Here is a 27,990-nt window from a genome sequence, read left to right as displayed (position 1 = left end):
TCGCTTTTTTATCGCGTTAAGCCTATACCCCCTTTCATCTTTCTCGAACACTCCCTTTAAAATTTGCTTAGTTTTGTTCTTTACGAAGAAACGGTAATATTTATTTTCAATTAGATGAATAACTTCTGTAAAGAGTCTGATCCTGAAGGCGTAATTTTAAGTGACTCTCTATATTTTCTTAATAAATTAGTAACGCGCGGATTTATGCTGCAGAGAACACGAAGAAAGTTGTAAGAATTCAACAAGTTTTATATGATTCGATAGAAAACCAAATACTCAGATACAGGTTTATGGTTCTGAACCGGATGCAAGTATTACAACGCGGATGCAGTCACTTGAAATAACGTCATACAATCCTTTCCGACTTCATTTAATAATATTTGAATATTTGGTTTCTGCTGGGACTAATCTACAGTTATTGTTGGTTCAATAGAAGTTGTTGTTGTTGTTGTTGTTGTTGTTGTTGTTGTTGTTATTGTTGTTGTTGATCTTCTTCTTCCATTTCATCAAACAACTGCTTAAAATCAACCTGGGGAGCTCGTCGGAATACTTTGCTGAACTTCTTGTAATGCCGCAAATTCCTGACAATTTTTATTGTTTAGAATATCTTGAAAGAGAGATGTGGGTTGTAAATTTAAATAGTAGTTCAATCAACTCATAATCTATTCATGGTTTGGTTTATGCAGGACTAGGGCTTAAGGAACCCAGCTTTGTCTGGATTTTAAAGTCAACCCTCTCAATTAAGAATGTTAACATCCAGGCTAAGAAAATTTCCCTGGTTCCTCCGAGTTCCCCAATAAAAATTCGAACCAATACAGTCTCGGGGTTCATGAGTTATGATCACATAGCCAAACAGACAGACAACCAGAGATTGCAACGTTAAATATATAGTCGTCCCCCTAAACATGACGATCGAAAGACAAATTGAAGATCGCCTTGATCTATCAATTATAAATGTCAGACGAAAAACTATATTTCACAAAAATGCATATTGCACAATTTTAAACTTTCCATAATTATCATTCATGGTGTTAAAACCTGAAAAGCTTTTTTAATTGCGCTTTTTCATTACAAATTATGATAGATATATCTATCACTGACATTCTTTTTCTCATCATCAGTTTAAACAAAGTAAATCAAGAATATGAGAAATATTAAAATGTGAGCGTAATCTCAATTGTGACTCTCCATGCAAAATTGTCACAACAGAGCCTTTGAAACGTACCTTTATCTCATCAATAATGTGGAAGATATTGTCGTTTTTTTTAGGTTCAAAAGTGACTAATAATTCCTTTATGTTTTACTGCAGTAGAAATTCGCAAGTTGCACTATTGTAGAGCAAACCAAAATTGAAAATAATCAGTTGTTTTCAAAATTATAAACATTGATTTATAATTCATACTTGACCAGACAATCCTGTTAAGGTACCTTTATGAATCGGACATTGCCATCTTTGCATGGATGGTCACGTGAAACTATGTTCACAGTTCAGTCCCTTTATGTAAGAATAATAATAATAAAGCGGCGTGGAGAGAGCTGAAATTTGCTTTATTATTATTAAAATATATTTTTTTCAACCATGGTTGAGCATTATTTTACCTGAGAATCACAATTCCATCATAGTCATGTGTTATCAATTCCTAGGAATAATTATCAATAGTAAATTATCTATATCAAACCAAAGTCATTAAGCTGCTAATCAAATGAACAGGATAAAAAGTATAGCTGTTAATAGTAAATTTTTACAGTTAGACTTTATCATGTTTTTTCTAAAGGGAGTGTTCTCGAAAAATGAAAGGGAGTATAGGCTTTCGGTGAAAAATAAGCGCTTTTGATCGCTACTAATCATACTTCTATCTGTTACTTCTATAATGAGATAATTGTTAAAAACGACTCATGCTGAAGAACGTAACGTCCATATACAAATTCAGAAAGTTGCAGTACATTCAACCCGGTTCGTAAAAAATCAATTTATAATTCCAAACAAATCATTCAGATATTACAACCAATAATCATCGTAAATTTTTCGACATATTCGTAAATATATAGTTAATATTTCATAATATTTTTATTTTTTTATGATCTGATATTTACCATTGAAAACATTTATTCCTGTTTCGAAGATTTTTGACAGTGAAGACGACATTTTCATATTTTCAAGGAATTTTCGAAAATCCAGCGCCAGCGAAATATTGTATAATTTAACTAAATCCAGATTTTTGTTGGAAACCCTAAGAATTTCATTGGAAACACCTGATTGTCGTTGGAGACTTCCATATTTTCATTGGAGACCCCAGATCTTTTAAAGAGACCCCAAGAGTATCATTGGAGCCTCCCAGTTATACATTGAGACCCTATATTTTCGTCGCACACCCCCAGATTTTTATTGGAGACTTTGCAAAATTTATTGGAGACCCCAGATTTTCTTTGGTGACCCCAGACTTTTAATTGGAGAACCCCAGAAGTTTTCGGGAGACCCCAAGATTTTCATTAGAGACCCCAAGGTTTTCATTGGAGACCACTATATTTTTATTGAAGACCCCAAGATTTGCATTGGAGACCCCCAAGATTTTCAATGGGGATCTCCACTGAAAATTGGGCTTTAAAAACAAAAAATCGGGACTTAAGAGTTCTCCAATGAACATCTTTGTGTCTACAATGAAAATTGAGGTTTTAAAACAAAAAGTATAGGATCCCAAATGAAAATATTGGGGTCTCCGACGAAATGTTTGGGTCTTTATTGAAAATATTTTGGGTCTTTAATGAAAATCTTAAGGTCTCCAATGAAAATTGGGGGGTTAAAGCAAAAATTTTGAGTCTCAAAATCTTGCAGGTCTCCAATGTGAATCTGGAGAGTCTCCAATGAAAATCTTGGAGGTCTCCAGTGAAAATCTTGGGGATATCCAATGAAAATGTAAGGGTCTTCAATGAAAATCTGGAGGTCTCCGAGGAAAATATATTCGACATACATGAGTATCCACGTATATATTAAATATTATTTGACATACCTGAGTATCCACATATATATTGGATATTATCCGACCTACCTAAGTATCTACATATATATTGGATATTATCCGACATACCTGAGTATTCACATATATATTGGATATTATCCGACCTACCTAAGTATCTACATATATATTGGATATTATCCGACATACCTGAGTATTCACATATATATTGGATATTATCCGACATACCTAAGTATCTACATATATATTGGATATTATTCGACATACCTGAGTATCCACCTATATATTGGATATTATCCGACATACCTGAGTATCCACCTATATATTGGATATTATCCGACATACCTGAGTATCCACATATATATTGGATATTATCCGACATACCTGAGTATCCACGTATATATTGGATATTATTTGACATACCTGAGTATCCACATATATATTGGATAGTATCCGACATACCTGAGTATCCACATATATATTGGATACTATCCGACATACCTGAGTATCCACATATATATTGGATATTGCTGCACTGTGTTCATAAAGTGTACTCTGACTTCCAGACATTGACACTGTCTTCTTGTCTAGGATATTTAGTTTGTTTAGTGCAACGACATAGAACATAAACATAATACGGATATTACAAGTAGATTTGATTTCATAGGCAGATACAGAGATAAGAGAGTACAGAGATTTATTAAAGGCTAGAATATGCGAATACATTATACAGATATTACAAGTAGATTTGATTTCATTGGTACGTCCCCCTCCCTGAAAAATTGTGAGGACGTCCCTCGGAAAAAATTTTTTGGTGCAGTTTTCGATACTGGGTTTTCTTCTGAAGCTTTGTTTATAAGTTTCAGGCACCCTTTCACAAAAATGTAAAGACAGATAAAATCAATAAACAACTTTTTATTCTCTTTTCATGAAAATATTGGATTGTGATTTTGTTACCTGAGGCCATGACAGATGTAATATTCCAGATAACCAGTAATCCAAACTGACAACCACAGATGATCTTACCCTCGTATATAGTGGCACAAAGTACCTAGAAATAGTATATATCAAGCAATCTTTCTTCTTCTATGTAAATCGCGCAAAATATATTTTTAAATAAAGGAATAGTGCCAAGCATTGGTTTTAGAAAGGTTGACAACATTATTAATGAAATTGATGAGTCTTACATGTTTAGGGTTTAGATACATATCCTGTGTACACTGTACATATTATGATAACTCTAGATTCTCTACGATATTCTATTATTAAAACCTTAGATTCATGTCGAAGAGAATTTATAATTTAAACCTAAGATTCATGTCGAAGAGATTTTATAATTTAAACCTTAGATTCATTTCGAAGAGATTTTATAATTTAAACCTTTGATTCATGTCGAAGAGATTTTATAATTTAAACCTAAGATTCATGTCGAAGAGATTTTATAATTAAAATCTTAGATTCATGTCAGAGATATTTCATAATGAACCTTAGATTCATGTCGAAGAGATTTTATAATTTAAAGCTTAGATTCATGTCGAAGAGATTTTATAATTTAAATCTTAGATTCATGTCAGAGATATTTCATAGTGAACCTTAGATTCATATTGGAGAGATTTTATAAATCCAGTCTTACACTCATGTCGGATATTGTATATAAACCTAACCCTACATTCATGTCAAAGATATTTCATAATTCAAACCTTAGATTCATGTCGGAGAGATTTGACACATTCATCCTTCTCCAGGTTGTATATATCCACCACCTCGTTATCTCTGGAAAATGTTTATTATCCCTAATAACAATACATAAAATTGCATAGTCTATGAAAAACAATCTCATATCATAAATTGTGACCAAATATTTTGAAAAATTAATAAAACGTAAATTTTATTTATAAAGTAAAACAAGATATTTTAGCAATAAAATCCGTAAAACTGGGGAAAGTATGGTAAAAAGCAATTGCAAAGAATCTATCTATGAATATTAATAGAACATCAAAAATAGCAAACCAAAATTAGAATAGCTAACTACTAGCACAATCAAATTGAATCAAGAAAATGTTAAACCTGTCATATTGTCATGGAATGAAAAGTACCTGCAAACCAGAGCTATGGGGTATTGAAGATGGACACTCCAGATAATTGCTGGATTATTATCTTCTGTGATTATCTAGGAATTTATATTATTTAGATGACAACACCTCTGCAATTTGTTACTTTTTAAAGGAATTGTTATAATTACTCGCTTAAACCTTTGATTTTTTAATCTCTATATCTTTACAAACCTGAACCTTTGATATTTAACCATCATAATTTACATAGTTTGAACATCAGGTTGCCAAGACATAAGGACTAGAAAATTTGAGTTTTAGACAAGTAATCTGTTTCTTTGTTTGATTTTTTGTTACAGCTGAAACTAAGGGAGAAGTCAAGAGAAGTGGGTCAGCCTAATCTACGCGTGTCTAGTGTGTCTCGCTATTCATGGAACAGGTTTAATAAAAAACAAGGTAAAGTTGAACAACGTCGACAAGGTTGAACCACTTCTTTTCATCTAGACCCGGCGAACACAAAAAAGTTTTTAAACACATTCTACGCAGTTCAAATACTTCTTGGTTCAACTTAGTCTACGCAGTTCAAATACTTCTTGGTTCAACTTAGTCTACGCAGTTCAAATACTTCTTGGTTCAACTTAGTCTACGCACTTCAAATACTTCTTGGTTCAACTTAGTTTACGCAGTTCAAATACTTCTTGGTTCAACTTAGTCTACGCAGTTCAAATACTTCTTGGTTCAACTTAGTCTACGCAGTTCAAATGCTTCTTGGTTCAACTTAGTCTACGCAGTTCAAATGCTTCTTGCTATTCATTAAATCTGGTCCCTGATTGATAAGTATAACTAAGATAATTAAATTCTTTACTGACCTTCTCTACAGAGAAATCAATTGTATTCCATAGTTTAAAGAAGGATTTGTTGTTTAGAGTGTGTCCAGTTAGAATACGAGATCTGTCACAGGATAGAGAATATATTTCCCCTAGCTCCTAAATATATATACATATATTTTAATGTTATAAAATCTAAATTATATATATATATTATTTATAAATTCGCTAATTATGAAAACAGAGAAAACTAAATTTCTATAACTTGCAGGTAGGGTTTCCAATCTGAATTCTGTTGCGCGCAATGGTTGCTTCCGCTTGCGCCATTTCTATTGCGCGCAATTGCGCTATAATTGCAAAAAAGGAAGCAATTAAATATTCGCGGAATTGCGTGCATCGGAATTGGTTTCATATCTAAAATTCAATAATTTTTAATATTCGACTTACAAATTTATGCAGCAGATACAAGAATGGAATTAAATATCTCTGTTGATTTTAAAATAATCGAGGCCCGAGTGTCACTTATTTCAACAGTTTTCAAATTTTAAAGTTTCTTGTGGTTAAGCTACTAATTAACAATTTAATATGATACATTTTTCGTTTGTTAACATTGGATAAACGTTAAAATTGGTTTTTTGGTTAAAATTGTAAGGTTCCGTTAATCAAAATTAGATATTTTGCTACAGTGAGAACCAGAAAACTATGGAACAGAAAGACAACATCACAGTGTATTTAACGTTATCGTTACAAGTCAAAGAAAATTAATTAGTAACTTATTAAATCACTTGTCCAGGTACAAGGGTCTGCTTGAGTCTAAACTGTCGTCTTCCTATGTCAGATTTTTCTGGTTATCATGCTGCAAATGAATATTATAAAACAAAATATTAAGTTTAAATTCAATTTTCTTAGCATTTGAGACTGAAAGGTTAGTGAAGTTCAGTTTATGGTATGCCACTGCCAAAGTTTAAATTGAATATTTTGTTGTTGAAAGGAATTGCGAAATAATTAATTGCATTTATTGCGTGCCATAAGGTTTAAATTGAATTTCATTAGAAAATTGAAACACAACGCAAGAAAGTTGGACGAAATTGCGTGCAATTTTGTTGCGTTTATTTGCGCGCAATTATTACGGAATTGCGCGCAAGGGCTCGCAATTGCGCGCAAGTAAAATCCACTTGCGTTGGAAACCCTACTTTCAGGGCGACCAGGTCCAGAAGAAAATGGTTAAACTAAATTTCAATAACTTACCGGGCTACCAGGGAAGAAATTTGTGATTCTAAAACTTGTTTCATTCACACATTCTAATTATAAATGGTTGAAGTTTTGAATATACTTTTGTCAAAACATGCTTTTTAATAATTAAAAAAATATAATTATGCTTGGGTAAAAAATATGGAAAGATTTACATTACTAAAGCACATTAGAGTCTTATGTCAAGGAAATTTTTTTTGTGGAAAATATTTCTCCAGACAGAAAATTTGAGAAAAGAACCACTGTGTTCTTATTAATAGTATCAAACTTGACTGTACAGCACTTTATTCCTATGATATTAAGGCTGCCAGCCAGGCTCGTCACAAGAATTTGGTTTCTCAGTATTTTAACTCCAGAAATCTCTCTAAACAATAATATATCTGTCAAGGGATTAGCTTCCTTTAATCGATAAAGTTTGTCAAAATTTAAATTTTATCTTTATTAATTCTATTTATAGTTTTTTTTTCAGAAAACTTCAAAACTTTCAATGTACATTTTTCAAATCTTTGATCTCATCCTTTATAAAGACCGGCTACACTGCATGGGTTGAGCTGAAATTGCAGTATTGTAGAGAAAAACTTTAGGATTCATTTCATTACAATGAGACATTTTTATAGTGTTCACTTTTTAAATAAGACCGTAAACTCGTTTGTGATAATATCACAGTTGTTTCAGTCAGCAGAAGAAACATTTTTTACAATTCTTAATTAGCATGGACATAATTTGTAACAACTAGTTGCATGTATTCAAACAGGTTGAGAAAAATAATGAATTTATATCATTGAAAATAAGTAATTAAAATTCTATTGAAAATCACGCAGGTTTATGCAAATTCTTTCAGCTAGGGTTGCTTGTTGGAGGTTTTCATTTATTTTAATTGTGACAATTTGAAGAAATCTGCGAATAAAATTTTAGAAACAGCAAAGGTAATAATGATGATGAAATAATCGATTCTAAGGTTCTACTATGGCTTTCATCGATAATTCATTTTAAGAAATATGTTCCTAAACAGAAAATTAGTTTATGTTTTGTTCGGGTTATTAAATAATTGTAAAAAACGTTTCTTCTGCTGCAGCTGACTGAAACACCCCGTCACAGACAGTTCCACACGTCAATAAACGTGCTTGGTCAGACTCAGGACCAATAGAATGGCAAAGGTGGAAAGATCTATCTACCCATCTGTCTATTCAAATCTTATAATCAATTAGAGATCCACATGTAAATTATCGGCGACGATTAATTGGAATTCTTGACTTATATTTCTAATATTACATAACGTGAAACGACTTTACGCTCTTATATTTAAAAATTGTATACCGTAAAAATGTCTCACTGGTATTAAATGAATCCTTAAGTTTTTCTCTACATTTCAGCTCAACTACCATGTCTAGCTGGTCTCTCCCTTAAATTTCTATCATTAATTGATTTTTGAATGATTGATTGTGTATACCTGCCGTGTGGATGAACATAGATAAATAGAATCCTTCCGTTTTCTCTACTCCATATCCTGACACTAAATCAATAATTGAACATAGATTTTACAGATAGGGCAATATGAGAATAATTACATTAAAGAGATGTCTGTCGTTCCCATTTTGCTACATATTGTATTAGAGGAATTTAGTCTTTGCAACAAACTCTGACTTTCTTATCCCTGTATCCTTGCAATGCAACCTAATGTCGAATACTTTGGATATTTCTAACTATGAATTCTGTTAGATCAACTAGTCAAAGTTTGAACTACCAAAAGTTTACACCATCAGGTTGCAAAGATATAGGGCTTACAAAATATGAGTTTGTGGAAAAGACACAATTCTTTTTGTTTAAATCTGTGAGTATAAATAATTACAATTTCAGTTTAAAAAGTATATCTGCTCATGTTGAGTACAATCAGATCAAATTAGTACAATTTCATGTACATGAGCATATATAATGAGCACATATATCATGTTAATTAGTGTACAAATGAACATAATTTCATGTTAATGAAGTATTACTGAGTATAATTAGTATAATGAGTATATAGATTTAAATGAGTTAAAATGAGTATAAATATCATGCTAATTAGTACAAATGATTATAATTTCATGTCAGCGAGTACAAATTAGTATGATAGCATTTTATTGGGTACAAATGAGTACACTTTCAATGAGTATAAATGATTATTACATCATGTTAGTTAGCTTAAATTAGTACAATATCATGTTATTTATTACAAGTGAGCATAAATTCATGTTAATTAGTTTAAATAATAAATTATAATATCTTGTTAATTAGCTCAAAATAAAATGTTGAGGTCAAATTGGTAAATATCATGTTAATTAGTATTAAAGGAGTATTTTATCTTGTTAATTAGCTAAAATAAGTACAATATCATGTAAATGAGTTAAAATGAGTAAATATCATGTTAATTAGTATAAATGAGTATAATATCATATTAATTAAAGGGTGTACATTAAAAAGGTTTCCACCTACCAGTTCTTCTCTAATCAATGTAAATCTACGAATATATAGCTGAAAAATTTCTAAATCATAAACATACACATTAGGAAGAAATGACCTAAGATGAATCCTGTAATAAAAAGTGGCTTAAAAAGTCCAAGAGGTGACTTCGTTCAGAAGTTTCCATTTGCCAGCATGCTGAAAGTATCAGTAACGTGTTTCAAGCCGGATACAGATTGCCAGGTTGTAAAATCATTATCATAAGAATCTTTAATAAGTATGTATTCGCCAAAAGAATAAGTTTTTATTAATGGAGCTATTTGTCTAAGCATTTGGAAGGGATTGGAAGGAAGCTTACTTCAGATATTTCAGGTCCAATCCAAGGGAAAATCCTAACAAATCAAGAATTGTTTCCTCTCATGTTCAGGTGTCCAAATTAAGTGATAACGATATTTAAAGGAAGCATGCCGAAAATCCTTATCATAAATACGGAAATAAAAAGCTTTTAATGCTCACAGCAAAAATAGGGTAATAAGCTCTGTATAAGATCAGCTGTACATTTCCTAAATGACTGAAACCTCTGTATCAAGGAACTTGAATAGCTGGTTTCATAAAAAAGCAAACTAGATAAAGAGAACAGTATAATCCTTGCCCTCCCAACCCTGAAGAGAAAAAGAAGTAGATGGACACAAATAAGAACCTTTGTAGAGTTTAGAAGGTTGATAGTGTCACTATAAGCTACTGTCCAGCTAGCTGGCATCTGCAATTTTCAGCGCCGGGTGACTGGGTTGCAAATGTCCAAAAACAACTATAACTAAATCATTTTCAAATCCGATTTATTTACATGGACTAGTTTCATTCTAAACAATATTAGGTAAATATGAACTCACAAGATTTTATTGCAAATATTGAGAGCTCTAGAATTTAAAATATAAGTGGGAACCTTCTTTATGTACACCTTTTAGCTCCAATAAATATGCTTTTATTTAAATGGGTCATAATAAGAATGAATATTATGTTAATTAGTATAAATGAGTATAATAACTTGTTAATTAGCTCAAATTAGTACAATGTAAATGAGTAAAAAAAGAGTATATATAATATCATGTAAATGAGCACACATAAGTATAATATCATGTTTATTATTAGAAATGATTATGATTTCATTTTAATGATCAAAAATAAGTATAATATCTGCATGCAAATCTTTTAATGAGGGTTCCTCTTAAGAAAATGTAAAATGTTCTTAAAAGTTTATCAAAATTCTGTTTTATCTTTATTTTCAAAATAATACTTTATAGGGCATTATTATAAAGATTTTTAATATTAACATTTTATTCAACTAATTCAATGAAGTAAGTTTAAAAGGGAAAAATAAATTTAAACTTTTAAAATTAAATTTTTCATTTTCATCAAAGTTTTATCTTCAATATTCGTAAAATTAAACTTTTTACTTGATTTCTTAGATGCAAAGATAAAGAAGATGAAAAATTATTTTTTATTAAGGGTGGGGGAAATTCGACAATTTAAAATACATGAATTTGAGATTGAAGGTCATTGACCTCCAGTTTCACCTCTTTAAACTCAGTAAATAGGGAGAAAATCACTTTTTTCACTCTTATTTGAATATTTTACATGCATACATTAAAATGCATATTCATTATTAATGTACCGTATATATATTTACAAAGTTGTAATCTTTGTTAGTCTGGTATCTTTGTACGTCCTAATTTGTAAATATCAGAGTTTGTGGTTAAGACTCAATTTCTTTAAAATTTCCTAAGTGGCGATTTCCAAAATGGACAATTTTTTGGGTTTTCTAAAAATTTCCACACATTTATCATATAAAATTCAACCATAATTTATCCTTAACCATAAACCGTATATCATAGACTGCAGTATTTTTGGAAAAATTTCTTTGGAAAAAATGCACATTTTGGAAAATAAATTGGAATTTGACCCTTGGCAAGTTGTCATTGAAAAATGCCTTTGGGAAAGATATTTAACACTGTTTGAAATATATTCTTGCTGTCCCAGGACCCACAAATATATACCTGCTGTCCCCGGACCCACTAATATATACTTGCTGTCCCAGGACCCACTTATATATACCTGCTGTCCCAGGACCCACTAATATATACCTGCTGTCCCAGGACCCACTAATATATACCTGCTGTCCCAGGACCTACTAATATTTACCTGCTGTCCCAGGACCCACTAATATTTACCTGCTGTCCCAGGACCCAATAATATATACCTGCTGTCCCAGGACCCACTAACAACGTATTCTGTATTCATATCAACGGACCAAACATGGTCTTCATGTCCTGCAAGAAGACGAACTAGATGAAGACTCTTCCTATCATACACCTCGATATTCTTGTTCACGAGACCAACAACAATCTGAAGAAGGATTATATTAAAATCCTGAAGATAATAAAGATCGGAAATCATTGTAGGATCAATTTTAAAACATGTTTGCCTGTAAAGAGTTTATTAAATTGGTTTCAATTGAAATGCATTATTCACAAACACAATACTTCATATACGATCTTAAAACAAATTTTAAAAAAAATGAAAAAGTTTAAAATTTTACAATTTTTATCAGAAAATTTGCAAAAATGTTTGGCTAGCCCAACCTGTGTGTTATCACACACCATACAGTTGATTCCATCTGTACATCTTAATATTCTCATCCCTGGTCCATCTTCTACACAACTCCAGAAATCCTAGAATATATTTAATCCGAGTTTAAAACTTTTGAGTTGTGGATCTGGGGATTAATTTTCCGTATCTTGTGAAATCATCTTAAATATTTCGTGGTGGTCGTCACCTGCAGGGATAACAAAAATTGATGGATCAAGCCTTTATCCTCTGATTTTAAAGTTGCTACTGTAGATATCAAGATCAAGCGTCAGTTAACAGAAAAGTTTGAACTCTGGTTTTTATAAAATAATTTTTTAAATTTCTAAGTTTGGTGTTTAGTTCAATACCTTCTCTAGAAGCACTCCAGTTACATCGCAGGATATAAGAACACCTAAGAAATTTATAAAATTTTTAAAAGAAATTTTGGTTTTGAAGAAACTCTCTTTTGATCATTCTTTTTCGTCTGATTTATGTTAAATAAAATCGTAATATTTTTGATCCCTTGTCGGTTGGTATCATTAATGCATTTAAAAATAATTTTCATTTTCAATTGATTTGATCAATTTTAAACTATTAAATTACTTGTGCAAAATGTTAAAATTTTCTTGGAAAATCTTAAATTAAGAAAAATATAAACCTTGTTCACAGTGCAAGGAATGTACCGGTCCATTATGCCCGGTTAAAGCTCTTATACAGCTTTCTTTCCTAGATATAGATATTTAGCAGTACTCAAATACAGTTTTCCTTCCTAGATATAGATATTTAGCAGTACTCAAATACAGCTTTCTTTCCTAGATATAGATATTTAGCAGTACTCAAATACAGCTTTCTTTCCTAGATATAGATATGTAGCAGTACTCAAATGCAGCTTTCTTTCCTAGATATAGAGCTTTTTAAGAGTACTCAAATACAGCTTTCCTTCCTAGATATAGATATTTAGCAGTACTCTAATACAGCTTTCTTCCTAAATATAGATCTATTTAGGAGTAATCTGATACAGCTTTCCTTCCTAGATATAGATATTTAGAAGTACCCTGATGCAGCTTTCCTTCCTAGATATAGATATTTAGGAGTAATCTGATCAGCTTTTCTTCCTATAATAGATATTTAGAAGTACCCTGATAAAGCTTTCCTTCCTAGATATAGATATTTGGAAGTACCCTGATACAGTTGTCCTTCCTAAATATAGATATTTGGGAGTAATCTGATACAGCTTTCCTTTCTAGATATAGATATTTAGGAGAATACATATATATATATATATATATATATATATATATATATATATATATATAGAATACATGACAGCATAACATCTAGAAAGCATTTCAAAGAACGATTTATAAAAAATAATAGTGAGCAATTTTGGACTAGGTGTCATCAGGACATTTGTAAGAACATTTAATCTAAATTTTTATCTTTTATGAAATAATTATTGATTACGAAAGAATAATTTCTGCTATATTCCAGTTTCAGTTATTATAATTCCATTTCAACTTATAAAATTACATGTTTAACCAAATGTTTCCCAGTACAAGGTTTGTATGAAAAATTGCACTTTATTTAGATGATCAATACATATGTAGAACGTAAACGATTCCTAAAGGTTACCTGGAATGGGGTTTTTCTAAATCCCACAGATAGATATCTTTGTAATGATCAGTGGTTATGATGATCTGAAATTAGAATATCTTTTTTAAATCAAAAAAATAATGTTTATTTTGTATAAATGTTACATATGGTAACGTAAATATGATAATACATAATACCTAAAGCCAAAAATAAATTTGAAAGAAAGAAATAAGATTTTTTTGGTTCATTTGTTGAGTTTGAATAAATCAATAATTACTGCGATAGAATTTAATCGTTTAAATGCAAAGAAATATATTTAGAAAAAAAATCTTTATATAGTAGTGAGCTTTGTATCTGTTTGGGTGTTTGTTTGTTTGTAAGTCCGATCATAACTAAGAAGTCCCTTTACCGATTGATCTCAAATTTTGATTGAAGAACTAGTTAGAAACACGGAAATGTTCTTTGTTTGGTTTAAAAATTCAAAATTGAGTGAGTTAACTTTTAAAGGGAAAACTTAGTTAAAGACAAAGCTAGGTTTCCAAGCTAAGTTTCCAAGCTTGGTTTTCATGCAAGGTTTCCAAGCCAGGTTTCCAAGCTTGGTATCCAAGCTTGGTTTCAAAGCTAGGTTTCCAAGCTAGGTTTCCAAGCTTGGTTTTCATGCAAGGTTTCCAAGCCAGGTTTCCAAGCTTGGTTTTCATGCAAGGTTTCCAAGCTAAGTTTCCAAGCTTGGTATCCAAGCTTGGTTTCAAAGCTAGGTTTCCAAGCTAGGTTTCCAAGCTTGGTTTTCATGCAAGGTTTCCAAGCCAGGTTTCCAAGCTTGGTATCCAAGCTTGGTTTCAAAGCTAGGTTTCCAAGCTAGGTTTCCAAGCTTGGTTTTCATGCAAGGTTTCCAAGCCAGGTTTCCAAGCTTGGTATCCAAGCTTGGTTTCAAAGCTAGGTTTCCAAGCTAGGTTTCCAAGCTTGGTTTTCATGCAAGGTTTCCAAGCCAGGTTTCCAAGCTTGGTATCCAAGCTTGGTTTCAAAGCTAGGTTTCCAAGCTAGGTTTCCAAGCTTGGTTTTCATGCAAGGTTTCCAAGCCAGGTTTCCAAGCTTGGTATCCAAGCTTGGTTTCAAAGCTAGGTTTCCAAGCTAGGTTTCCAAGCTTGGTTTTCATGCAAGNAATAACAATGATAATGATAATAATAATAATAATAATAATAATAAGAATAATTGTAACTATAATAACAATGATAATGATAATAATAATAATAATAACAATAATCAGAATAATTATGAAAATAACAATAACAATAATAATGATAATGATAATAATAATAATACCTGTATCTAGGTCCCAAAGAATCGCTGTTTTATCTTTTGAGCCTGAGAGTGCTAGGGGGTAGGCAAGATGGAGACAACGGATTGCATTCTAATTTTAAACATTCTCTATTATTAAAATTAAATATGTTAAGATCTCTAAATAAAATTTTGAACCTGTCGTGACCCAGAGATAAATTAAAGGTAGAGAGGGTGGGGGAGGGGGAGTGAATGAAGAGATTTTAAAAAGTACAATTGATGTACGAAGAAAATAACAACAATAAAATCAGTATTTTCAAAAGGTGGCAAGAAAGAGAAGTACGAAGCACTCTGAATTTCTTTTTATGGTATTTTATATGTTTACTATAAACTCATGATAATCTGGGGTTAAAACTTTTGAATTGTTAAACTTAATCAAGCAGTTAATCGAATCTTTTGTTGTCCATATGATTGATTTAATCATAAATTGAATTATAAGACTTAAAGGGACTGTAAAGGAAAAATGAAAGGGGGTATAGGCTGAAAGCTAATCACTTTAGCTCTTGATCCAATTAAAAGACATCACGCACTTAACCTTCCAATTCAAAAGTTTCAACTGTGAATATCGAGATGAAAAGATGTAGATTGGCGAAAAATTCCACAAGTTCTGACCTCCATGATCTTAAATGTACCTTATGTCTCTTCAAGGTTTTCAGTTTTGCCTCCCGACGTTTATCCCATAGATAGATCTAAACAAATATAAAAATCTATATTTCAAACCAAACTTCAACTAGTTTTAGTATTGCAATTTTGTCTCAATCCTGGTACTTCTATGCAGCATGTAATATTAGATTTTTTTACTTTAATTTGAAAATTTTCCGAAGAAAGAATTGCTACGGAATCAGTTTTGAAATCTGTTTAAAGATGTATGGTAGTTGAACTGAGAATGTAGTATTGTGGAGTAATTTTTTATGATTAATTTGAGACCTATCAGACGTTTTTACGGTGCATATTAGTTCAGCAAGAGTGCAAATTCAATCTTAAAAAACCTAATTTTTTTTTTAAAAGATTCAATGACGATCACATAAAAATGTAAAAAAAATTTAACAGTAAACTAATAGGTTTAGGTACAAATTGAGAAAATAAAATTTAACTCTTATTATCGAAAACAACTAATCTTATTCAGTTATTAGCTTCTGTAATGTCTCATTTTTCACAAACATTTTTCGTAGATTTCCTGCAATTTTTATCGAAAAGACGACATTTTGAGAATTTGAAGAAATCTGCGAACAAAAGTTCAACTACCATACATTGCCGGTCACTCCCTTTAAGTAGTTAGTTAAACAAGTATGTTTTATTACTCTTTAATGGATGATGATGGAGCATAAATTGAGTTTCTTCCATATTGTTTATACAGTACTAACTATAAAACTTTGGAATAGAAAGACGACTTTTTGACTCAAGTTATGACTTTTAATATTCCATTGAACGTAAGACACAGCAGTTGTGCAGTGTAAACAGACCAATTTTAATTAATGAGTGATGGGAAAAGTTACTTGTAAAACTATTTACTTTGTAACACCCTGGAATGCACTTAATTATTGATTAAATGTCGTCTTGCTATTCAACTGGTTCTCACTGTATTGCAACGGAAACACTTTTTTATTTATTCTACTCCTAAAAACCTTGAGTATAAATTTGTAAATGATCAAAAAAAAGGCTAAATGAAATTATTCTGAATACTTACCATAGAATTGGTTGATCCAACTAGAATATGGTTTACACCAACTTCACAACAGCTGACAGGATCATCATGTTCTAGTTTAAAACTCTCAACCTGTGGTTCGCGGATTAACTAAAAAATTGGGTTTTATGATAAAAACGAAAAAATATTGAAAACATGAAAAATCCATTTCTAGTTCTATTCTATTGGAGATAAATCACTCCAACTAAAAATTAAAAACAATACTTCTTCGGTCAGTGTACTGCATATCACTGCAGTAGGCAACGAAAGCTTAGTTTGGGGTGAAATATACAGAATACAGTGCTCGAGCAGTATATTAAAGTAAAGTACACTGCACAACAGCAAATACAATACAGTACAATACAGTAAAGTACAGTGAAGTACAGTACAGTACATTACAGTAAAGTACAGTGAAGTACATTACAGTACAGTACATTACAGTACAGTACATTACAGTACAGTACAGTACATTAAAGTACAGTACAGTACATTACAGTACAGTAGTGTACAGTACAGTACAGTACAGTACAGTACAGTACAGTACAGTACAGTACAATACATTACAGTACAGTACAGTACAGTACAGTACAGTACATTACAGTACAGTAGTGTACAGTACAGTACAGTACAGTACAGTACAGTACAGTACAGTACAGTACAATACATTACAGTACAGTACAGTACAGAACAGTACAGTACAGTACAATACAGTAAGTACAGTACAGTACAGTACAGTACAGTACAGTACAGTACAGTACAGTACAGTACAGTACAGTACAGTACAGTACAGTACAGTACAGTACACTGCAGTTTACATTGTGCAGTACAGGAGCCTACCTTGATACTTGGATCGTTTTTTGTAGGTTGAGAAGCAAGCAGGGCGTACCTCATCACTTTACCATTCCTAAATCAAGAATCTAAAACCTTGGTTACAATTTAAAATAATTTTTCCAATTCCCTTTTATTTTCGGAAAGATGGCGTTGTTTGTTGAACAAGCAAAATGCAGTATAAAGTAAACTCTTGCTTTTTATTACGATTTTACTTTTGCGATCAGACATTAAATACACTTTTGACGAAAAAGACCTAGATTGTCACTTCCGAGAAAATTCATTAAAACATAAGAATCCAGGTATAAGTCCAGCTCCTTGATCCAGGGGAATATCCACGTATACCTGGTTGTAATGTAGAGTAGTTGTCTGATAAGTCCAGCTCCTTGATCCAGGGGACTATCCAAGTATACCTGTTTGTAACGTAGAGTAGTTGTCTGATAAGTCCAGTTCCTTGATCCTGTGGACTATCCAAGTATACCTGGTTGTAACGTAGAGTAGTTGTCTGATAAGTCCAGCTCCTTGATCCAGGGGACTATCCAAGTGTACCTTGCATATCTTACAACCCTTCTAAAAATAAAAATCGATATGATTATTTCAAAGCAAGTACATCATATGCGAAGATTTGTCCCAAAAAATAGTATATTGTTAAAAATATGATTTCAAGTTTTTCTTTAAAGCAGGAAGCATGAGTCTTTGCCACAAGTTCCGATTTTCCAATCCCTGTATCTTTTAAACTTAATTTCGCAGACCTTAGATATTTCAGACCATGAATTCTGTTAGATCAAATAATTGGAGCTTTAAATATCAATGGTTTACATCATCGGGTTGCAAAGATTAGAAAATTTAAGTTTGTGACAAAGACTAAAATCATTTGCTTGGAATTTTTATTTATGTATTATCAAATAACGAGTTTTCTTTTAACGTTTAAACATTTTCCTGTTTTTCAAAACCAACCAACCTCTCCATTAAAAAAATCTAGTTGGTTACTTACCCCGCTTGGTATTGTAAAGAGACACTCTGAGCTGACTCTACACCAGATCTTGATTTTCCCATCCCAGGATCCGCTCACAATCAACCTGAAATCAAGGAGTTATGTCAAGGTTCTGTTTAATTTGTCGTCCCATTTTAATTCTATTCAGCTCACACCTTGATTTATTAGGCAACACAAACTATATTCTTATTCTCATAAAACATGCTAATTGAAAAAAGAGCCAGGAATCAAATACAGTAAAAGAAAATACCCTTATAATTTATTTTAAAATTCGGTGATGGTGATGGACCAAACCTCTGTAGAGTAAAAAAAGTAGATGTTAGTTCCACATTTATTAAAAATGTATTTCGGTCTGGGTTGACCCTCGTTAGTTATACAGATATAATAACCATCAAAATCGATAAAAGAAAATAAAAAAATTTTGTTAAAAATCCCAAGAAAATAAACAAACAAAAAAGATAATTCAAAATAAAAATTTGGGCTGTCAAATGGACATAAGGGAAACGAACTCAGATTATGGGATGGAAAAAATATAATTTGCAAATATTCACTTTTAATAAAAATGTTTTAAGCCATTATTATTAATTAACTAACCTTTGCGGAAATTAATTTTTGTTATTTTTATTACAGTGGGACCCATTAAACGGTGGAACAGGAAAAGAACTTTAGTAAAGATGTTACTTGTTAATTGAACTATATAAAATCATAACTTTTCCATCCATTTGGTTCGATTTCTCACTTAACGTTCGTTAAGTAAAATCGTTCGTTCCGGAAATAAAATCCTTTTTTTCAAAATTCGTTCGGTCAGTAAAAAAAGACAGTTTTTCAAGATCTTTCATTTTCAAACAATGATTTTTTTATCCTTTCCCTTAACGATCTAAGTGATATGTCCATCGTTTACTTTTTCTTTTCTGAACGAGACCTTCGTTCACAAAATTTGTTCGTTCACAAAAACGATACATATCTCTACATTTACCTTGTATCCATACTAAGAGTAGTTATACAGTCTACATGCCCAGACAGTAGAGATATTCTAGAATATATATTTTTTAATTAGTTTTTAAAAGTAATGTTAAAAATGTTGCTTGATTAACGATGACCTCGTGAGAGTATTCCGACTATAAACATCAACTCTTCCATCTGAAAGTCCGCAGACTATTGTTTCTGGATCCGCGATCATTGTACAGGATTCTGTTCCGAGCTCCAGGCGTCGAGTTGCAGGAACACCTAATCTCCATCCTTTCCAGAACCATTTCCGGGCATACGCTGAACCCCACACCTAAAGAAGATTAGGAAATGGAATTAGTTAGAATTAAAAGTTGCCTCAAGAAGTTACGCGCGCTTGTCGCGTTGAATTAAAGGAAAAAGGGAGATTAGTATATATTTAGCGTTAGGTTAGCTTAATACACTTTATAGTCGGAGCGCTGCGGCTAGGACAGTCTAGAAGTCCGAGCGTTATGACTAAGACAGGCTAGGGGGCCGAGCGCCGCGGCTAGAACAGGTTCTCTCAATGTCTTGTAATTCAACGGGGCATGCGCATAACTCCTTTTGGCTTCTGTCCAGAATTGGACAATCATTTAAAGGGATGTCAACTGCGTTCAAAACCGGTTTTAGCTGAGCAAAATAGCAATAGAGATTTCCTTAATTGTTTGTTTCGAACGAAAATTTACAATTGTGAAATTTAAATCAATGTGACTTGCACAGAAAAGAATGAAAATTGACAGATTTTTTCTTTCTTTAAATGAGTTAAATAATCCTTCTCATTGTTGCTATATTGAGATAAAGGGTAACCTTTTAAATGAAAAACGAAAAAACTTTAAATTAAGTTAAAAATATAATATTTCTTTAATATATACATATTTTCCACACCTCCTGTTTGATGAATTCTCTCCAGCCTTTGCTTACAAGTCCAGCAGAGTGAAGACTTGTACCGTCCAGGTACATAAATATTCGCTGCAGTACATGCGCGTACTGCCCCTGTTCAAAATTCTCTATTATAGACCGGCATGTTTTAACAAATAATCATATGGTATTTATTTAATTGAATATTATTAAACTAAAGTTAAAATATAATTAACATTACCTCTGAGAAAAGCCTGGAGATGATAAATTCTGATTGAATATCATATTCGGCCATGATTAATATTTGTCATGGGTTCAAGGTAGGGGGATGTTTTTTTCAGTTTATAGTGTACACTGTTTTCTTGAGTATTAATTTTATAAACTGTTCAGCTGGTAGCAGCTGGTTTTAATCTTAGATCCTCCGGTATCTTTCTATCATTCCAACCTCAGTGTATCTATCTATCTTCCAACCTCAGTGTATCAATATCTTTCAACCTGAGTGTATCTATCTATCTTCCAACCTGAGTGTATCTATCTATCTATGCTTTTAACCTCAGTGGATCTATCTATCATTTCAACCTGAGCATATCTATTTATCCTTCCAACCTCAGTGTATCTATCTATCCTTTCAACCTCAGTGTATCTATCTATCCTTCCAACCTCAGTGTATCTGTATATCCTTCCAACCTCAGTGTATCTATCTATCCTTTCAACCTCAGTGTATCTGTATATCCTTCCAACGTCAGTGTATCTATCTATTATTCCAACTTCAGTGTATCTTTCTATCCTTCAAACCTCAGTGTGTCTATCTATCCTTCCAACCTCAGTGTATCTTTCTTTCTATCCTTCCAACCTGAGTGTATCTATCTATCTTCCAACCTGAGTGTGTCTATCTATCCTTCCAACCTCAGTGTATCTTTCTTTCTATCCTTCCAACCTCAGTGTATCTATCTATCCTTCCAACCTCAGTGTATCTATATATCATTCCAACCTCAGTGAATCTATATATCCTTCCAACCTCAGTGTATCTATATATCTTCCAACCTCAGTGTATCTATATATCCTTCCAACCTCAGTGTATCTATATATCATTCCAACCTCAGTGAATCTATATATCCTTCCAACCTCAGTGTATCTATATATCTTCCAACCTCAGTGTATCTATATATCCTTCCAACCTCAGTGTATCTATATATCCTTCCAACCTCAGTGTATCTATATATCCTTCCAACCTCAGTGTATCTATATGTCCTTCCAACCTCAGTGTATTTATATATCATTCCAACCTGAGTGTATCTATCTATCTTCCAACCTCAGTGTATCTATATATCATTCCAACCTCAGTGTATCTATCTATTTTCCAACCTCAGTGTATCTTTCTTTCTATCCTTCCAACCTGAGTGTATCTTTCTTTCTATCCTTCCAACCTCAGTGTATCTATATATCATTCCAACCTCAGTGTATTTATCTATCGTTTTAACCTCAGTGTATCTGTCTATCCTTCCAACCTCAGTGTATTTATCTATCTATCCTTCCAACTTCAGTGTATCTATCTATCTGTCTTCCAACGTCAGTGTATCTATCTATCTATCGTTTCAACCTCAGTGTATCTATCTATCTATCGTTTCAACCTCAGTGTATCTATCTATCTATCATTCCAACCTCAGTGTATCTTTCTATCATTTCAACCTCAAAAGTATCTTTTTCTCCTTCCAATTTTCAAATTTGACCGTCCCAAAACCTTCGCTGGGGTCATGAGAGTTTTAACAAATATCTTGAACCCGATCTGTCCTTCCAGACGTTTTGACGTTTATAACATACAGTCAAGCCAAATTAATAAATAGATATTTAAAACTGAGGATATATCCAGATATAGAACAAAATAGTACTAGTTTCGGCCTATTGAATGAAAACGAGTTTAGCAATTGAGTCACTAACTCTAATTTGGTTGTAACCTTAGATAAATCAAACTATGAGTTTTGCTTTATCAAATAATCTAAGTTTGAAATATAAATAGTTTAACCATCAGGTAGCTAAAATATTGGGATTAGATTATTTGAGTTTGTGGCGGAGACTCAATTTCTTTAGCAGCTTGAATCTAGAATTCTATCAAGAATTTTCTTATTTGAAAAAGAACCATCTTCATTGCATATCTCGGTTTATTGCAAAACCTAGCTAACAAAAAAATGGTATTACGTCAAAAAAACTGTTCATTACTAAAATTATAACAAGGGGTATAGCTTAGCGACACTGCAAGGTGGGTCTGCTCCCAATAGTTGATGTTTATTTTTATACCTTAGTAATTTGCTTTTGATGAATTGCATAGTAATATAAAACAAATGTTCGTACTTCTAACTCTTTGTTCTATATTTTCTCTGTATCAACATTATTGTAGATAAGGTTTGTACGGTGTTAGGTATTTTCCCAAGGGCGACTTCCCAGTTAACAATTTCCCAAGTGGCAACTTCCCAAGGGTTAGGTTAGGCCCTCTGAGGCGCCTCAGGCTGCAATGGGGTCAAGCGCTGATGCCAGGATGGGCTAGGGGGCGGAGCGCCGTTGCTAGAAAAGGCTGGGGGGGGGGGAAGCGCTGCGGCTAGGGCATATTTGAAAAGTCACCGTTTGGGAAATTGCACAATTGGGAAGTAGCCACTTCGGGAAATACCCTTTGGAAGTAGCCACTTGGGAAAAATTCTTTGGAAAAGTACCTAACATCGTTTGTATTATTACAGATTTATGAAAAACAGAATCGAAATTATTTCTTGAAATTTATTCAGAAACTGAATCAAATTGTGAACAAAGATTATTATATTTTGTCAAACTAAAATCCTCGTATATTTTAATATCTTCAATCCGTATATAAGTGAATACTGTGGATACAGAGGGCTTCTTTTTTTCCTGTGATGAAATCGAAATTTGAGCTGAACCTTGAGCTGAACCTGGGCCTGATCCTGGAGCTGAAACAGGGCCTGATCCTGGAGCTGAACCTAGGGATGTTTTTGGAGCTGAACCTGGGCGGCCTGATCCTGGAGCTGAACGTAGAACTGCTTCTGGGGCTGGTCCTGGAGCTGAAACTGGAGCTGGTCCAAGAGCTGGTCCTGGAATCAAAATTGTGACTGGATCCACTAATATCGAAAGATGTTGACAACAGTTTACTCGATCAGATAACGATGGAATAGGATGGAGTTTGGGTGGAATTTTAGATTGAGTTGGTGCACGTAGGTCCTGAGTTGGCACTTGGCGATTTCGCACTTGTTGTTGTTGTGCTATGAGTGATGCTCTAATCCAAACCAATATTATAGAAATCATAGAGATGATAATAATACAGATTACTGAAGTAAGCAGTAATCCTTGTAGACGGATGCTTCTGATTGGCTGCTTTTCTTGTGTAAGCAGCAAAGATGTCTGCTCATTCATCTCTGAATTGCAGTTCAACGGATGCTTGAACTGAATAGTTCGTTTATCTTCCAACCCTGTTTTTCCAACTAGAAACAAGATAATACTTCTCCATTTCTCTTCGTTGTTGTCTTGAAACAAATAGTTCTTTATATCTCCTTGATAAAGGATATTGTATGTTCCCTGGACATCTTCTCCGACAAGGATACAATCACTGTCTCCGGTTGTTTCCCAGGATACAAAACAATCGTGGATATCCAACCTGTAAATATAAGACTCCGTCTGGGGACTAGAGAAGCAAGCTGTCAAACAACCTAATCCACAGTTCTCCAGTCCACACAGATATTTGTCACCCAGGACACATGTGTTCATGCATTCGGTAAAATCTCTCCCTCCAAGATCTCTGCACACAAGCGGACATTTCTGAAGAAGAACTGTGTCCTGAAGCAGATCTTCAAGTTGTTCGGCTTTCCCTGAGACAGGTTGGAGAAGTAGGATGAGTAGGAGGAGGATCATGTTTAATATGTTTCCAGAGTAAACTTAATTCTAAACTGATTGATCCTGATCAATTTCATCTGATTTTATACCGGAGCTCCGGTCAAAAACTTTCCGGTCATGTTCATCATAAGATAAGGGTCGGGGGGGGGGGGGGGGCTCCCCTTTTATTCCAGCCTTATCCCTTATAGCCCCACATTAAATGACCGGAACGTTTTTTTAATATTAGAGAATTTTGATTTTAGAATATCGCTATTGGAATGTAATTTAAAATTTCTTATTTTATGAAACAAACTAATTTTGTCACAAACTCAAATTTTCTAATCCTTTTATATGATTCCGAATTTTCACTTAATTTTTTCTTGGATAAAACCAAACCAGGAAAATAAATCTCCAGAAAGATAAGCTCCAGAAAGATAAGCTACAGAAAGATAAGCTCCAAAAAGATAAGCTACAGAAAGATAAGCTACAGAAAGCTAGGCTCCAAAAAGATAAGCTACAGAAAGCTAGGCTCCAGAAAGATAGGCTCCAGAAAGATAAGCTACAGAAAGATAAGCTACAGAAAGATAAGCTCCAGAAAGATAAGCTCCAGAAAGATAAGCTCCAGAAAGATAAGCTCCAGAAAGATAAGCTCCAGAAAGATAAGCTACAGACAGAAAGATAAGCTCCAGAAAGATAAGCTACAGAAAGATAAGCTCCAAAAGAAAAACCGCAGAAAGACAAAAAACATAAAAGCATATCTCTGAAAGTGAAATACAAGCTTCTGAAGAACAAACTCCGTAAAAAAAACATAAAGTGATAATTTTTATCTGAAAACTTTTTACGGAATAGAATTATCAAATTTTTATAATATTTTTTTTTTATTTCAAGACCAAAATAACGACGATGAAATGTTTGATTGTTTGATACTTCAATATTATTTCTCATTTACTACCGCGGGATTAATTGCGAGAAATAATAAAGCTTTGTCAATGAATAAGATCTGTAAACATAATTCAATTTAAAAATAATTTTGTATGCGCAATCTTAAATGTTTATACAAATGTTTTCTAAATGTCAAAACTCAAAGCTTTGCTAATTAGTTTACAATATTAGACGGAAATATGTGTCAACCTTTTAAACATCACACTTTTCGCATACTCATACAACATTTGGTTTTTAACGTTATCTATACAACATGAGTTTATGTTAACAGTAATATGTGAATTTATATTCATGAAAAATCTTGTATTTTTTCAAACGCAACTCATTTGGTTATGAGCTTTCAACTAGGAAAATGTTTTGAATAAAGAAAACCAGTCAAGGTCTGGTCCCAAAGTGACTTGATACCGGTACTGTTATACAGGAGAGACCGAATTTATTGAATTTAAGCCGTGTCTCAAATCCACTAAAAACCTTTTTCAATTGAGCGCTGCGGCTTAAATCTTGAAACATTGAATACAATTTTAAGTGGAAACAATCATATATACGCTGCGTCTCAAATTTATGTCGAGTCTCAAATTCTTTAAATTCTCAGATTTCTCTAAATTCATGATTCAAAATTGTAATCTAATGCGACCTTAGGAATGAAAAAGTGTTATTCCGTTTTAAAGCAACGCTCGCTTGGTAATTATTAGTACATTTTGTTTCCGGTTCGTATTTTTCTAAACAAATCGAAATCAATGAGTGGCTTCTGGAAATATGTTGAAAATTTCCAATAGAAAAACATAAATAAAGATTTCCCAAATAAAACTCTTTTAGGTGACTGAAGCTACTGCTTAGTATGGTAATTGAACTCCGAGTGCAGTATTATATAAAACTAGCTGAAGATCCCGTTGCGGTGTAGCACCTGTTCCTTCCCGGGCACCCATGGGTTCCCTAAAAAAATGTCAGTGCATTCGGTCCAGCCGTTTGGCCAGCTATAAGCTAAATACAAACAAATATATATGAGCGAAGAGCTTAATTATATAAAAATATCAGGATTCATTAGATATCTATAAAACAGTTTTACATTCTTTAAACCAAAAACTCGTACTTAAAAAATCGCGAAGCTGGATAATTTACTATAATTATCTTATATATCAATATTTTCTATGAATTTTTTCGCCAACTCATCAAATGAAGTCTTTGCAATCAAGGAAATCTATGGAAAACGTTTTTGATAAGAATCGAATATTACAGAAACAGATGACTTACCTCGAACAAACCAGTTCGAGATGCATTCGGTTGCTTCTATTTGAATCCAATCAATTGATTCAACTATCTTTAAAATAACGAAGATGTCTTTTTATATTTTATTTCGCTTAAAACATGCATATGCAGACAAAAAAAGTAAAAAAGAGAAAATACGAAACGATTATGATTAATAGGGTCCAATTGTGATCGAAAGCAACAGTTTTCTCAACCTGTTTCTATAAACTTGAGATTAGTTTATAGCAAAATTATTGTTCCTTTTTTCAGCCGCGTTGTTAAATAATTTTAAAAAAATCGAATCTATAAAAGCAAACCTCAAAATTATCCAGTCCCATGATTATGTAGTAATAATAAAACATTCTATAGGTATTAAATGAATCCTTATATTTATTCTACACTACTGCCCTCTCAGTTCAGTTACCAAACTAGCCAGTCACTCCCTTTAACATACAATGTTTAAGCGTACAAATGTGAATTAAAACTCAACGGCGTTACTCAATTCCTATGTTTTTGGAACGAGGGAGGGGGTGTAGCAGAATCACCTCCAAGCCCCGCAAAACCGTTTTCATGCCTCTTGCTACGTCTCCAGGCCTCCGTATTTGATCTCCGTCTGCTGTATTTATTTTAGATTTACCTTTTATGGCTTAACCATGCCAAAAATCAGAATTCATCTCTATATTGTAGAATCCACAATAGTTTAAAGAATCGTTTAATCCACAAAGTTCAAATATTAATTTATACAATAAATCTTAAGTTTTTTTTTAAACTTTACAAAAAGCATAAAATTAAAGTACAAGTTCAAAAACATTTTGTTTGTGAATAGGTGCTAATATAGTTTGATTCGCAAAAGATACATCTGTAAAATAATATAAATCTATCTTTCTATAAAACTGTAATAGTTATTCACAAGTTAAGGAATTTGCGAAATTTAATAAAAGTCTTAATCTCAATTAAATATATTTTTCAAAACAAATTGTTTATTTACCATTAGAAACTATTTTATCATGTTGAGATTATTCGAAATTTTTTTTTGTGCACGTAAAAGCCAAATATCTATTATTGGAGACCAAAATGCTAGGCACGGAGACAGAATGTCGGAGGCTTGGCGAGGTAGAGAGAAACGCGGAGACAGTTTTGCCGGGCTTAAAGGACATTCGGCGTATCGGAGGCTCCGGAGTTAATTTTACGAGGCTCATGGCGGCCCTGCATCCCCTCCCTCTTGGGACACCCTGGATAAGTATTATAACATGTTATATGTAGTTGCACACAATAACAATAGACTAACAATTATTTAGTTTTAAAGGATTGAGATTCTTTTTATTAATATTTCAAAATTACAATTTATGTTTAGTGTGTGTATACTGTATATACTGTAAACACATAAATACAATGGTTTCTGTTCAGGCTGAATTATTATAATACCATGAATACAATTGAAGAAGATTAAACTACACAACACAAGAGAATAATCATACAGAGGGTA

General features: G+C 32.7%; 1 protein-coding gene across 1 annotated transcript; it reads right to left on the bottom strand.

Moving 5' to 3' along the window:
• On the bottom strand, positions 1 to 20,809 carry LOC111703712 (F-box/WD repeat-containing protein 11). The gene is made up of 26 exons (XM_023475740.1): positions 20,689 to 20,809; positions 20,475 to 20,582; positions 19,706 to 19,884; positions 19,582 to 19,638; positions 18,606 to 18,690; positions 18,093 to 18,181; positions 17,621 to 17,687; positions 16,787 to 16,894; positions 15,732 to 15,788; positions 15,085 to 15,172; positions 14,174 to 14,181; positions 13,804 to 13,868; positions 12,830 to 12,897; positions 12,540 to 12,583; positions 12,186 to 12,275; positions 11,804 to 11,949; positions 8,555 to 8,617; positions 7,395 to 7,468; positions 7,102 to 7,154; positions 5,896 to 6,012; positions 5,072 to 5,145; positions 4,676 to 4,748; positions 3,933 to 4,026; positions 3,477 to 3,562; positions 1,600 to 1,640; positions 1 to 581 (listed from the first exon to the last, which is right to left on the bottom strand). Exons 1-26 carry the CDS (start codon positions 20,740 to 20,742, stop codon positions 473 to 475), a joined length of 2,097 nt encoding a protein of 698 aa, XP_023331508.1. The 5' UTR covers positions 20,743 to 20,809; the 3' UTR covers positions 1 to 472.
• Positions 20,810 to 27,990: the final 7,181 nt, after the last annotated feature.

The sequence above is a fragment of the Eurytemora carolleeae genome, unplaced genomic scaffold (genome assembly GCF_000591075.1).
Source record: "Eurytemora carolleeae unplaced genomic scaffold, Eaff_2.0 scaffold481, whole genome shotgun sequence".
NCBI classification, from domain to species: domain Eukaryota; kingdom Metazoa; phylum Arthropoda; class Copepoda; order Calanoida; family Temoridae; genus Eurytemora; species Eurytemora carolleeae.
The sequence above is the reverse complement of the archived record's forward strand: the minus strand, read 5'-3'. Positions and strand labels throughout refer to the sequence as shown.